Source organism: Manis javanica, chromosome 6, assembly GCF_040802235.1.
Source record: "Manis javanica isolate MJ-LG chromosome 6, MJ_LKY, whole genome shotgun sequence".
In the NCBI taxonomy this organism is placed as follows: Eukaryota; Metazoa; Chordata; class Mammalia; order Pholidota; family Manidae; genus Manis; species Manis javanica.
In genome coordinates, this window is record NC_133161.1 from 150,022,156 (window position 1) to 150,036,107 (window position 13,952).

The 13,952-nt window shown below is 38.5% G+C and overlaps 1 protein-coding gene across 14 annotated transcripts in view; it reads left to right on the plus strand.

The window, feature by feature from the left end:
* Positions 1 to 126: 126 nt before the first annotated feature.
* ALG9 (ALG9 alpha-1,2-mannosyltransferase) overlaps positions 127 to 13,952 on the plus strand; it is an 83,599-nt gene continuing 69,773 nt past the window's right edge. For 7 of the 14 annotated variants that reach the window (XR_012132789.1, XM_073239824.1, XM_073239827.1 and 4 more), the window contains exons 1-6: positions 649 to 822; positions 1,592 to 1,730; positions 2,536 to 2,670; positions 5,452 to 5,522; positions 9,749 to 9,837; positions 11,745 to 11,880. Coding sequence is in view for 11 of the 14 variants with exons in the window: in XM_073239824.1 (XP_073095925.1) it covers positions 692 to 822; positions 1,592 to 1,730; positions 2,536 to 2,670; positions 5,452 to 5,522; positions 9,749 to 9,837; positions 11,745 to 11,880 (701 nt within the window). In the remaining 3 variants the exon portion in view is untranslated. Of the gene's footprint in view, positions 827 to 910; positions 1,147 to 1,210; positions 1,481 to 1,591; positions 1,735 to 2,535; positions 2,671 to 5,451; positions 5,523 to 9,748; positions 9,838 to 11,744; positions 11,881 to 13,952 lie in introns of those variants that run through there. The other 7 variants (XM_073239830.1, XR_012132790.1, XR_012132791.1 and 4 more) reach the window with 7 other exon arrangements.

Below are 13,952 nucleotides of genomic sequence, written 5' to 3' on the forward strand. Positions count from 1 at the left end.
AGTAAGGTGGACCTGGGCTGGAAGAGGACTTCACCATTTCCTAGCTACACAACCTTGGGCCTCAGTTACCCTATTGATCAAACAAACAGTTACTGTGAAGGATAAAATATGTCACTTACCAAATTGCTGTAGTAGCAACCTCAGTGACCCGTGTCAGGTTGAATCGTCGCAGGTTCTTGAGGCTTTCTCTGCTCTGTATTGCGCCATGACGGCTTCGTCTCTCTGAAGCCCGAGTTAGCTCCAGCCGTCTCTTCCACGGCCACCCAGACAGAGGAGGCAGGGTGTCAGTGGCCGTTTGCGCACGTCCCCTTCGGTGGTCAGCTCTGCCGTGATCCCTAACTGCATGTGCACCTTGGTACTAACTCCGTGGTGGTCACTTTCTATGTGTGTTTGCTTTCAGCACGGTGGGGGGCAGAGGACGGTTTTGTAGCAGAGCGGAGAACGCTGAAACGTGAAGGGAGAGAGTCGGAGGGAGGGAGGGACGCTGAGAGCTCTGAGTGTGGGAAGGCAGGGAGGGCCCCGGCGCCCCACCTCTGTCCTAGCCGCGGTCGGCCCCGATCTGTCCGGGAACGCGCAGCCCGTCTGCGCATGGCGCGGTTCGGGCCTCGGCGGACACCGTTCGCCAGCCGCAGCTGCGTCACCGCGCTCGCCGCTTCCGTCCGTGCCGCGTTCCGCCCTCCGCACGCTGGCCATGGCGAGCCGGGGGGCCCGGCAGCGCTCGAAGGGAGGCGCGGGTAGCGGCGGGGACGCGGCCTCGGCCGCCGACAGGCTGCGGGAGCTGCTGTGCAGCCGGGAGGCGGGCAGCTCGGAGCCCCGGCCCGAGTAGGTGTGCGGGCGCGGCGGGGGCGTGGCCGGGCGGGCGGCGCGGGGCGGCACCGGGAGGGCAGCGCCGGTGGCCTCTGCGCCCCGGCCCCTCTGCCTCTCCTGGGCGGCCCCCGCGTCGGGCCCGCGATGTTCGTAGGAAACCCGAAGTGCGGGTCTGTGTAGCTTGTGGCGCAGGCCCACGGCGGGCGGGCGCACCGGGGTTAAGTTGGCGGAGCCTGAGTGGCCCTTTGCCGGCCGTCTCAGCGCTTCCTTCTTTCCCGCAGGGTCCCGGCCCGTGACTCCCCGGGCGGGGCCCGCGACCTCCGCCCCCGGTGACAGCAGGTTAGGCGCGTGACAGGAGCCCTCGACGCGCGGAATCGGAGGTGGTTTCTGCCTTGCGCATGTTAGGCCTCCACTCATTCGAACAAGTGGGGAAATGATAAAGCCACCGAAAATAATGGCCTTGTTAGGAGGAGAAAGAAAAGGAGGATGAGAGCTTTGTGCCTTTCAAGCGAGTGATCAGTTGTCTTGGGATAAACGGAGTGTCATAGATGGAGTAAACTAGCGTGTAGCAATCACCTTACACCTTAAAAGCGGAAGTGGGAGGCATGGGTGAAGTTAGGGTCCTAATTTGTTTCTTACTCTACTCGGAACAACAAACGGTTCACCTTTTTAGGTGAGTAACTTAAGTACTTTGATGCCCGTCTCCCATTCTTGTCCTTTCTTTGCAATTTTAGTCCTTCCTGTTAGCTGGTCTTCCTGACACACGCCTTTTTTCTCTGAGCAGGTCATCTGGGACCAAAGCAGGGCAAGTCTGGGCACCCGAAGGGTCTACCGCTTTCAAATGTCTGCTGTCTGCAAGGTTATGTGCTGCCCTCCTGAGTAACATCTCTGACTGTGATGAAACATTCAACTACTGGGAACCAGTAGGTGATTCCTTTAGTTTTCATTTTTTGTTCTGGTTGTCGCTTGGACCTTGTTACCAATCAGGACATAAATAATAAGTGTGACTACTGGTAAAATAACTTATTTTCACTTTAGTGTTCTAAGTTGATTTGCATACTGTTAAAGGTGATAGGAAATTTGGCTGTATTCCAAAATGGTAAAACCTATAATTTTACATTTTTAAAAAGTCAAAATAATACCTTGAAAGAGTTTTTAAAGTTAACTACTGTAAAACCTAAAAACAGCTCCCTGTTTCACTTACATGTCCAAATCCCAGGCTCTAGAGGCAACCACTTCCAACTTTTTGTTATTTCTTCTGAGGTTTACTAAAATAAAACATGTTACTTAAGTAGTATGCTTATATTGCGGTTACTTGATTTATACACTTAAAAGTCTGTTTATTTCCTATTATGGAAAATTCAGTGGTAAAATTTTCTGATCACATTATGCATAAAAAATAAATGCTTAGTGTAGGTAGTTTAAGGAAAATACAAGGTTTAGCATTTTTCTGTTTCAGCTAATGATTTTTTTAAAAAAATAAGTAGAGGGTAAAATTTAAGCTTTCAGTCTTGACCAAAAAATTATCCTATAGAATTTATAATGTCCTAGTATTTTTCAATATTGGGTCATTTTTATTTTTACCCATGAGTTGCAAACTTTGAGAATTTTAGCATTTTGGGGTACCTTTATTTCATTAATACTTTTGTTCAGAAACTTCACCTGCATCCTCTTAATATGCATTTTTGGCTAATGTAACTGTGAATCCATCTGCTTTTTTACTTTTAGACACACTACCTCATCTATGGGAAGGGGTTTCAGACTTGGGAATATTCCCCCGTTTATGCCATTCGCTCCTATGCTTACCTGTTGCTTCATGCCTGGCCAGCTGCATTTCATGCAAGAATTCTACAAACTAATAAGGTAAGGGCAGGCCAACCTGGGAGCAAGCAGAACTGATCCCGAAGTGAGTCCGTGGAACAGTTCTGAGAAAAGGACAAAAGATATTGGTAGTTAAGAGGAGATTATTTTTTTAAGAAGACTCATTCACTGATTCATTGTCCAACAAATATTAATGGAACAACTTTTATTAAGTAGACACTTAGCAAAGTGCTTTGGACATAACAATGACCAAATCTCTGTCTTCGTGGAATTTATAGGTCAGTGAGGCGGGTGAGCACTGAACAAGTAATTATAAACGCAGTCGGTCTTATTGAGGAAAAGTACAATGTGCAGTGGGATAGCATATTAGGAGCTTAATGTAAACAGTGCCAAAGAATAATTGGGAGCTGATATTTCTGACTTATGAATTTTTGCCCTTCTCATGTATGTGAGATGATTCTTACTTTAATTGCATTTTTCTAGTTACTAGTGAGGTGGAGCATTTCTTCATTTATTTATTGGTCATTCAGATTTCCTTTCTGTGAATCACCTACTCACATTCCTTGCCTGTTTCTTAATTGGTCTTTCTAATGTTTCCTTCTGATTTGTAGAAGTTCTCAATTAGTGGCCCCCTGGTAGGTTTTAGATACTGAAAATCCTTTCTCTAAGGATATATTAACTTTGTGGTTCTTTGTTGAATGGAAATCTTTAATTCTGATATAGTAAAACCAGTTAGTTTATCACTTATGGTTGGTGGGTGTTGGGTCTTCTAAAAGAAATCTTTCACCACAGGTCAAAAGAATATTCTTTATTTTCTTCTATTAGCTTTATAATTTTATCATCACGTATGAGGTTTTAATCCATTCGAATTTGCTTTTTTTTATAAATTGTGGAAAGATCCAGCTTTATTTTTGCTGTATGGTGAACTAGACTAACTGACTAGTCCGTCCTTTTCCTTCTGATTTGTAATACCGTCTCCGTCATAAACCTTATTCCCATATTTGCAGATCTGTGTCTGGCTTCTTTATTCTATGTCATTGGTAAATTTGTCAGTACCATATTGTAATGTGTGTCAATATCTGGTTGAGGAATTTCTTACTTTGTGCGTTTTAAAATTTGTGTTTAAAAAATCACCTGTGAATCAGTTTGTCCTTCCCTCAAATTCTGTTGGGTTTTGATGGGCGTTGCACTGAATTTACATACTAATATGGGAGTCAGTGTTTTTACAGCATGAAGTCATTCCATCTCTATAAAGATATATTGATCCATTTAGTTAGGTTGTCTGTGTCTTAAATTTTAAATGTATCCATTTCAGTTTTAATAGGTCAATGCCTCAATTCTTTGTACTTTCGGTTGGTTTTGTGAATACTATGTTGTTCCCTGTTATTTTTTTGGGTGGTGGTTGCTGGTATAGAAAACAGAATTGTTTTTGTTTTTTTGATCTTAATCTAAGTCTTGCTAAATTTCCAATTAGTGTCGATGGGTTTGTCATGTGAATCACTCGGATTCGCTTTCGTCTGTGTATACAGAGTTCAATTTCTTTGATTCCATTCCTTATACCTCATTTCTTTTTTGTTTCTTTTTGTACTGACCAGGACTTCCAGTCACAATGTGGAATGTTGTTATGGAGGCATCATTGTTCCTGCTCCCAAATACAATTCTTGTATTAACTGGTGTTAAGTTTTAACTTTATAAATGTGTTATTGTACTCTCTCCAGTTAGATGAGGAGTCCTTACACGTAGACACTTTATACTAAAATTACCTGAATCCCTGGTAGCATCTAGAATAATGCTGAGTGGATGGATAGTAGGTTTTCAGGATGTTTTTATTGAATTAACTAATGAATCTAGGCATTTGCTGGGCCACTTTATTGAACTCTTTTTGCAAGTTTTTGGTTATAGTGGTGAAATGGAAAGTGCTTTCAAGTTATGTGCAGTTATATTAATCATAGTGCTTAAATAGTGCTTATATTCTGAGGTATTCAATGCTCTTAAACATACCAGTATAGTGTAGTATAAAAGTTACACAGTGTAACACCTATTATTTTGTTACTTTTGTTTTTGAATTGATGTTCTTAATTATAAAACTAATAAAATCACATTACAGATTTTTAGAAGATAGGAAAAGTATGCACCCAAACCCCACCAGCCTGATACAGCTACTTTATGTTTTATGTTTATGTATATAATATTTAGGTACATATTTATTATATATATATACATGTATATATATATATTTATATTACAGTTTTATGTTTCTTTCCAGTCTTTTCATATGTTCTGACTTCTGTAACTGTAATTCTGATGTATAAATAATATTGTATTACTCATTTACACTTGATATTTTATAATTATCAAGATTTAATATATTATGGTTGTTTAAGAAATGCTTGTGAATGAATGAGCTTTATATAGCATAATAATTTTTCCACTGTCTTTGTAACTGTAAGTTTTAATGTCTGTATAGTAATCCACAAAATAGATGCAGCATAACTTACTTAACCATTTCCCTATAATTGGACATTTTATAATTTTTTAAGTAGTTTCTTCTAAATTAATAGTGCTGCAGTTAACATTTTTATGAATAGAACGAACCCCATCCCTCATATTTTGAGTGACTTCTGTGGGCTGAAATCATGTAAATGAGTATACTGTACTGGGTCTAGGGATTTAACAATTCATATAGTTCTTGATACATACGGCTTTTCAAAAAAGATTATACCAATTTACGTCATTAATGACAAATGAGGGTAGTTTCATCTTTAAGAGTTTTTTCAAACTTGTATCTGTGACTTTTGTTTTCTTGTTCTGGGTTTCTTTCAGATTCTTGTCTTTTACTTTGTACGATGTCTCCTGGCTTTTGTGAGCTGTATCTGTGAACTTTACTTTTATAAGTGAGTATAAAAGCTTTGCTTCTAAAAGTGCTGAGGAAGCCCAATATAGCTTAGATTATTTCTCTGATAGTGTAAGCAATGTTTAGGATAGAAAACATTTTCCTTCTAGCTTCTAATATTCCGAAATGTGACTTCTTTATTTTAAATTTTTTTCTAGCTTTATTGAGATATAGTTGACATACAACATTGTGTAAATTTGTGTACAACATAATGATTTGATACATATATATATTATGAAATGATTACCACGATAAGGTTGGTTAACACAGCCATCACATCACATCATAATTTTGTGTGTGGAGAGAACATTTAAGGTTTATTCTCATAACAACTTTCAAGTATATAATACAGTATTGTTAACTATAGTCATCATGCTGTGTATCAGATCCCCAAAATTCATTCATGCTGTACCCTTTGGCCAGCATCTCCAGGTTCCCCTGACCTGCCTCGGCCCCAGCCTTGGCAGCCCCCCTTTTACTCTTCTGTGTCCACAAGTTTGGCTTTTTTTAGATTCCTCATATAGTGAGATAATCCAGGATTTGTCTTTTTCTTTCTGGCATTTCAGTTAGCATAATGCCCTCAAGGTCCATGCAAATGGCAGGATTTTTTTCTTATTATGGCCGAATAATATTCTATTGTATATCTATATGTATGTATATAGACACACCCACCCCACATTTGCTTTATCCGTTCATCCATAGATGGACATTCAAGTTGTTTCCGTGTCTTGGCTATTTGAGTAATGCTGCAATGAACGTGGCGGCTGAGACGTCTCTGAGAGATTTCATGTCCTTTGGATGTTACCCAGAAGTGGGATTGTCAGATTATACAGTAGTTCTATTTTTAGTTGTTTGAAGAAAGAAGTGCCATTTCTTGTTTGAAATAAACCGTTGGAGAGTACTTCTATGTGCCAGTGTCTTTTCCTGAGGGGTTCATTAATACCATATCTTCATTTTATTAATTTTAGTTATGTTAATATATATCTAACTGGTATTCTACTTAGTAGGATTTAATAGAACCTTATTTATAGTCCCAAGATAGAGAAGCATTATTTACTTCCTCCCCTTGAGCTTAGATGATAAAAAGTTATTCCCAGTATGGGGCTCCCTGCTCTTATTTGTACCCAATATGTTGTCTTTCATCAAGAACTTATTGGTTGATTAAATTTGGTTAAAGTATTAAACATTTAAGTGGCCAGTAATAAGAATAGCCACATTTTTAAAATAAACCCTAACAAACATTATTTTAATAACTCTTTAAAAGGTATTTGGATGTAATCATCGTTATTAAAAATCTTCCTACTGCAAAACAGCTAAAAAACATTCTTTGGCCTTGAACTCTGGTTGGAGTGAAGGAGAAGAAAGAGACCCTGTGCTGTCTTTGCGGATTGTGACCTTAAATGGGTCTTCATAAGGGCTTAGGACGGATTCAAATCACCTACATGGTCCCCGAAACCCCAAGTTGAGAGTTTATTTTAAGTTGTTCTGGGTTGGTAGTACCCTCAGGCATCTTGCAAAAAAAAATGTAAAATTTCTCTAGAGAAGTGGATCTTTAACTTAGCTGTCAAAGAATTAACATAAAGCTCTAGTGAATAGGAAATTATAATAAAAATAATTTACAAAGCACAAAAGGGAACAAAACTATGAGTGAGACCTAGCAGAGATAACAACAGAAACTGACCTGCAAAACTTTGTTAGGAATTATTAAAATAAGAATATTTTTAAAGAAATGTAATATTTTAATTAAATATTACATTTAATATTTTTAAAGAAATTAATTGAAAGCATGAATAAGAATAGACTAAATAATACAGTGAAAAGTAACATACAGGATGAAAGAAAATATTTGCAAACCATAACTGGAAAACATAGAAGGAACTCCTACAACTCAATAGCAAAAAAGTGAATAATCTGATTAAAAAACAGACTAAGGACTTGGATAGACATTTCTTCAAAGAAGATTGTACATGACCAGTAGGTATATGAAAAGATGCTCAATGTCACTAATCATTCAGGAAAATGGGAAATCAAAACACAGTGAGTTAGCCCATCATACTTGTTCGAATGGCTATTATCAAAAAAAGAACATATGTTGGTGGAGCTGTAGAAAAATGGAACTCTAGCACACTGTTGGTGGGAATTCAAAATGACATAGCCACTGTGGAAAGCAATATGGAGGCTCTTCAAAAAACTAAAAATAAAACTGCCATATGATCCAGCAACACAACTTCTGGATGTTTATCTAAAAGAATTGAGTCAGGATCTCAAGGAGATGTCTGCGTTTCCATCTTCATTGCAGTGTTATTCACAGTAGCCAAGACTGGAAACAACTTAAATGTCTATTGATAGATGAATGGAAAAAGAAATGTGGTGTATACATACAACAGAATATTTTTTAGTCTTTAAAAAGGATGAAATCCTGCAATATGTTACAACATGCATAAACCTTGAGGAAATTATACTAAGTCATCTAACCAGTAACAGATGGACAAATGCTGCCTAGTGCCACTTACATGAGGCTCTAAAAGAATCAAACTCATAGAGCAAAGAACAGAATTGTGGTTGCCGGGGATGGGGGAGTGGGAACTTGCTAATCAGTGGGTATAAAATTTCACTTGTTTAAAATGAGTAAATTCTAGAGGTCTACTGTACAACATTGTGCCTATAGAAAACAGTAGTGTATTTTAACTTAAAAATATATTGAGGGTAGATCTCATTTTAAGTGTTCTTAATACAAAAAAGATTTTTAAAAAATGAGACTGTAAAAATTAGGCAAATTTGAAAAAACCAAACACAACTTCTGGAAATAAAAATATAATAATTGATATCTAAAACTCAGTGTCTAGTTTAAACAGCTGATATGGTAATGCCAACAAGTAAACCATTAGAATAGAAGATGGATCTGCAGAAATTACTGAGAATATAGTACAGAGTGATCCAAAAAAAAAAAAGGAAACATAAAAGAGGTGAAGAAATGTGTACAGTAGAGTTGAAAGATGTGATATATTCATCTAATCAGATTCCAGGAGATGAAAGAATGGGGAGAGGCAGTATTCAAGGAAGTAATAGCTGAGAATTTTCCAGAATTTATGACAAAAAAGATGTAATCCAAAGATTAAGGAAGTCTAACACATCCTGAGCTGGGTGAATAAAAAGGAACTAGTGAAACTGTGAACACCAAGGACCCAAAAATCTTAAAGTTAACAAGGAGCTAAGAGGGTACCTGCAAAGGAATGTTAGGCAGTTAGACTGACAGAAGCTTAAGCCAAAAGACAAAAAAAAAAAGTCTTCACAGTGCCGAGAGAAAATAACTGTCTCTCTAATAACTGTCCTGTAATTGTGTCTTCAGCTAGACCATCTTTCAAGACCGAGAGTCATAATTTCCAGATAAAACATTAAAGGAGAAAAGAAAAGAAAACAAATAAAAAACAGAATTTGTCATTAACAGATCCTAACTAGAGGAACTTCTAAAGGATGTACTTAGGGAGAAGCAAAATTATGTCAGAAAGAAGACCGAGATGCTTTAAGGAACCTGAACAAGAAAATAGTTAATACGTGGATATGTCTGAGCGAATACTGACTGAATGAAGCAACAGTAATCTCTAATAGTGTTTAATTTATAGGGTGAAAAACAAACCTACAACAAAAGAGTAAAAGGGAGTTTGTCATTGCACAAGTCTGAGAAACACTGAACTAGATAAACCCCTATTGACACTTTGGTGTATCTTGGACTCTTTTTTTTTCTGATAACTACAACTTACTGTGGTTCTTAGCTGTGTGCGAGGCATTCTTCTAAGCACTCTTCCATACATTATCCTCACAGGAAACAGGACAAGGTAGGTTTTACTATCATTCTCATTTGACAGATGAGGAATCTAACAGGTTTTGTAACTACATCAGGGTACCACTGCTAGTAAATGGCGGTGCCCGTCTGAATCTGAGACCTGTTATTTTTCTACTGTATCATGCTGCTTTCCTACTGATAGTAGATAATCTTAGCACAGAAAGTATACATTTCCTCTCTGGTAGAGAGCTTTTCTTCTGCATAAGGATTAAGAATGTTTGGTTTTTTTGTGCATATGAAATTGCTAACAAACTTGTCTAGACAGTTCTCTATTTGACTTTAGATCTTCAGCATTCTCTGTAATGCAGACATGTTTTGGTCCTTTGATTTGAAATGTCTGGATCTAAGATTTGCTATGCTGATAGTCTTTGCTTTTCTCCCAGGGCTGTGTGCAAGAAGTTTGGGCTGCATGTGAGTCGAATGATGCTAGCCTTCTTGGTTCTCAGCACTGGCATGTTTTGTTCATCCTCAGGTGAGTGAAAGGGCAGTTGTGGGTATAATAGGTCCTCTGATATTTCACAGTTACATTGAGAGGAAGAACATGTCTAGATGTCTGTTATATTTGTATAGTATGTCAGTAACTTGTAGAGCATTGTTACTTGCATGGTCTCAGTTGACCTTTGAAACAATCCTATGGTTTTGTTAGTGAGATATTAACTATCTTATTAACAAAATTAGATTTTCTCATTTTGCAGGTGAGGATACTGAAACCTAGAAAAGTAAAATGGCTTACTGAATCTCAAAGAATTCACAACTGGCATGGCTGTAATTTTCATCAGGTTGCTTTCTGTTACATTATTGTATTTTTATCTGGCAATGCTGAAAAACGTAAGCACCCCCGCCTTTTCTTACTGTTAAAGGAAGGGAAATTATTTTGTTACTTTGCTTATGGAAACTCTTTGTGCTTAAAAACCCTGTTCTTGATGGTTCTACTTTCTGCCCATTATCTGCAGTGTATTCTATGAAGATACACATCATCTGGTGGGCTTTTTTACAGTAAGCATTTAGAAAATTAGAATAAAAACTGTAGTCTAAAGTGGTGGCTTTCAACTTGCACTGCCATTGAACATTTGTGTTACAAGCTAAGCCAAGGTGGCCAGCTGCTGAAGGGCAACCTGTTCCCAACTGTCCAGAAAAATTAACTTACTAGATAATAATAGTCTCAACTTTAGTTTCTGTTTGTGTATACCAGAACTAGTATACACACTATACACAAAATACAGTATCCAGCACAAAAGTATATATTTACTTTTCTTTGTGACTGTATAAAAATCCAGTCTGTTGTTCTGCAGAGACCTCAGCTCTGCACCTGAATAACTTTGAAAACCACTGTCCTAAATGAGACTGTGCTCTTCTCTCTGATCCGGCAGAGACCTGAGATTCCTCTGCTCCCTCTATCCTCTGCCTGGGCAGCTGGAACCGACAGCTTGGAAGACATCAACATTATTTAGCATTTATCTTGAAGGTTGTGCTTCACATGTTTATTTTACTTGGCTATTCTTAAAAGTGGTTCTTATGTGAGGGAGGCAGTTTAGTTTTGTAATCTCAGTTGAGTGTATGTTAAGGCACAGATGAGTTAAAGGCATCCTTTGATGCAGAGCCTCTGAACCCCTTGCTGAGTTTCTTATATCATATCACCTGTAAATTGTGGCTCTTACTGGAATTGGTACTGATTTTTCATTCCTAGTGCTAGGTGAAGCACACCTCATGCAGTTTGAAGAGGCAAGTCTGCATTTTAACTTAGAATTATTAGGAACATTTTGATCAAATGTTATGGTTGCAGAGACCCTGAAAGCACTCAGTCTTCTGCTGTACGCAACAGAGTGATGCTGGATGGAAGTAATTAGGGAACATCTAAAGGCCAAACCATGTATGTCAATGGATGCAGGATGCAGAGTGGTGCTGTCATCCAACATTTGGCCCTTGAGCAGGCTTCCTAGAGTTCTTACAGGGTAAAGGTTGGTGCCAGAGCCATCTCAGGGACTGTCGAGATACACTTCTTCAGAAACAGATGGTTGGCAGTGGCCCTAGTGGCCTCAAGTTTCTTGAAGCATATTCCGTGCCTGGAAATAGGACCTGGGGGCATTCCTGGGGCACCTGGAATTCCGTGAGTTTTAGATTTGGGGTACAGGCCATGAGAGGAATGGAATGGTTGGTATTATATAATTGGATGATGTGTCTGTACCTAAAAAACAGAAGTGAGAAAATAAGAAAACCATTTAACTTTTTAAATTACTGCCCATTTCTTATAAAACATTGCTCAAATATGTTCCTGATCATTGACATGTTGCACTGTAGGTATGTTTTTAGTAATTTATATCTAATAAATCCTGTACTCTTACCCTTTCCCCCTTTGTTTCCATTTCTTTGCTCTCCCAGCATTCCTTCCTAGCAGCTTCTGTATGTACACCACCCTGATTGCCATGGCTGGCTGGTACATGGACAAGACTTCCATTGCCGTGCTGGGAGCAGCCGCTGGGGCGATCATAGGCTGGCCATTCAGTGCTGCACTTGGGTAAGAAGCTAGGAGTTTGTCTTCCTTGGATCACTGGGCAGACAGTAAGTCTTAATGTTATCTTCATATTCTATGAATAGGACCTAAAGTTAATTGGACCTGAAACATATTTCTCTTCCTGCTTATTGTTATGATGAATTCTAATAAAAATCACGATGGTTTAGCATTGCTGTGTATTGGGCAAACCAGGCCCCTCTAAACCTTATAACTTTGCAGGAGAGATGCAGTTATTAGTGCTTGATAAATGGGAAAGTAGACTCCAAGAGGCTGAGTAATTTGCCTTTAAGATTATGTTTGCTTTTGGATGCAGGCCTTTCTGACTCTACAGTTGATGTTTTTTCCACACTACACCACCTGTGCATTTTACCGTTCGTCTAGGCTTGAAACCTGAGTTTCCTCTCAACCCTCCTCCTTTCTTGTCCCAGCATCTTGTTCTCCAGGTCCCATGTCGTCTCTCATTCCTTTTGTATTCTTTGTTCCCATCACTTCTGCTCTAGTTCGTGCTGCCTTAAATTCCTGCCTGTAGCACTAGTAATTTAGAAAAATATTTTAGTTTGATAAGTTACTATAGTAGTAGTACATATCTTTATTACTAAAACAAGTACCAGATTGTATGAGGCCAGAAGAATTCTTAATTCTTTTTCGCCTAGCCAGTAGTCACCGCTAATAGTTTTGTGTATATCTTTCAAGAAACCCTTGTGAGATAAATGCACACACACATGCATATACCTACATATATACACAGATACTTAAGTTCTTAAATAGAATTATACTGTACATGCGTACATCTGTGGTATACAGATGTATATAATTCTTTGTGTCACTTGCATAGCATTCTGTTTTCTGGCTGCCATAATTTATTTAGACATTATCTAATTGGTAGACATTTGGTTTTCAGTTTTTTGCTGTCATATACAATGCTTATGACTTTTGTATATGTCTCTATACACTTGTGGAAATTTATGTAGTAAATTTATAGAAGTGGAGTTACTAAGCCAGAAGATAGGCATTTTAAATTTTCTTAATTGTCTTTTAAAGGCTGGTTTCCCCACCTCCAGTATTTTCTTCTATTCTATCCTGCATATTATCTTCACATTATCATATACTTCAAGCGTTTGTGTGAGGCATCTTCCGTAATTTCCACTCTCTCTTAACCATCTTAATCATTCCATTTCTTTATATCTAGTCCAATCATCTCTAGAACTTCACTCATGTATTTCTAGCTGCCTGTTAGGTGCCCCCATTTGTATAGGTAAATATTTACAAAACTGAACTCATTACCTTCTCTCCATATCTATTCCTTTACCTATGTTTCTGTCCTAGTAAATTGGTACCACACTCTACTCATTGCTTAGTAACCTGAAAATTGTAGATAACACTCAAACTAAAGTTATCTTCTTAAAATGTAAATATGACTGTATCACTCCCTGTTTTGTTTCAGTCTCTGTAACAGCTTCTCCAATGCTCTGTGTCACAGAGGTTGGCAACCTGTGGCCAAATAGTGCTGGTCTGTTTTTGTACAGCCCAAGAGCTAAGAAGTTTTTGCATTTTTAAAGTGTTATTAAAAAATAGTAACCTACACACATGCACTCAAAATAATATACACCAGAGACCATATGTGGTTTGCAAAGTTGAAAATATATACACTCAGGTCCTTCAAATAAAAAGTTTGCCAACCTTTGCTTCATGGTGTCCAGACTCTGACGTGACTCACAGAGCCCTAGGCCTCCCTCTTTGCCTCTCCGGCCTCCTTTTGTCGGTTCCCTCATTCCTTTCAATCTTCACTTCATCTGCACTGAACTTCGGGTTCTCCCTGAATACTTCTGGGTGGCATGTTTTGATTGGTCTGCGTTTAGCTGAGGAAAGTGATTTCAGGATCACAGTGAGTCATTTAACATTCTACCATCATTTGTTCATATGGTACGCTAGGAACTGCTCCTGTTGTGATAAATAAGACAGTTATGGCTCCTGCTCTTGTGGAGCTTGCATTTGAGTAGGAGAGACAGACATTGAACAAGTAACTAAAAGTATGATGGCTTATCAGAGAAATTACAGGTGCTATGGAAATTTAA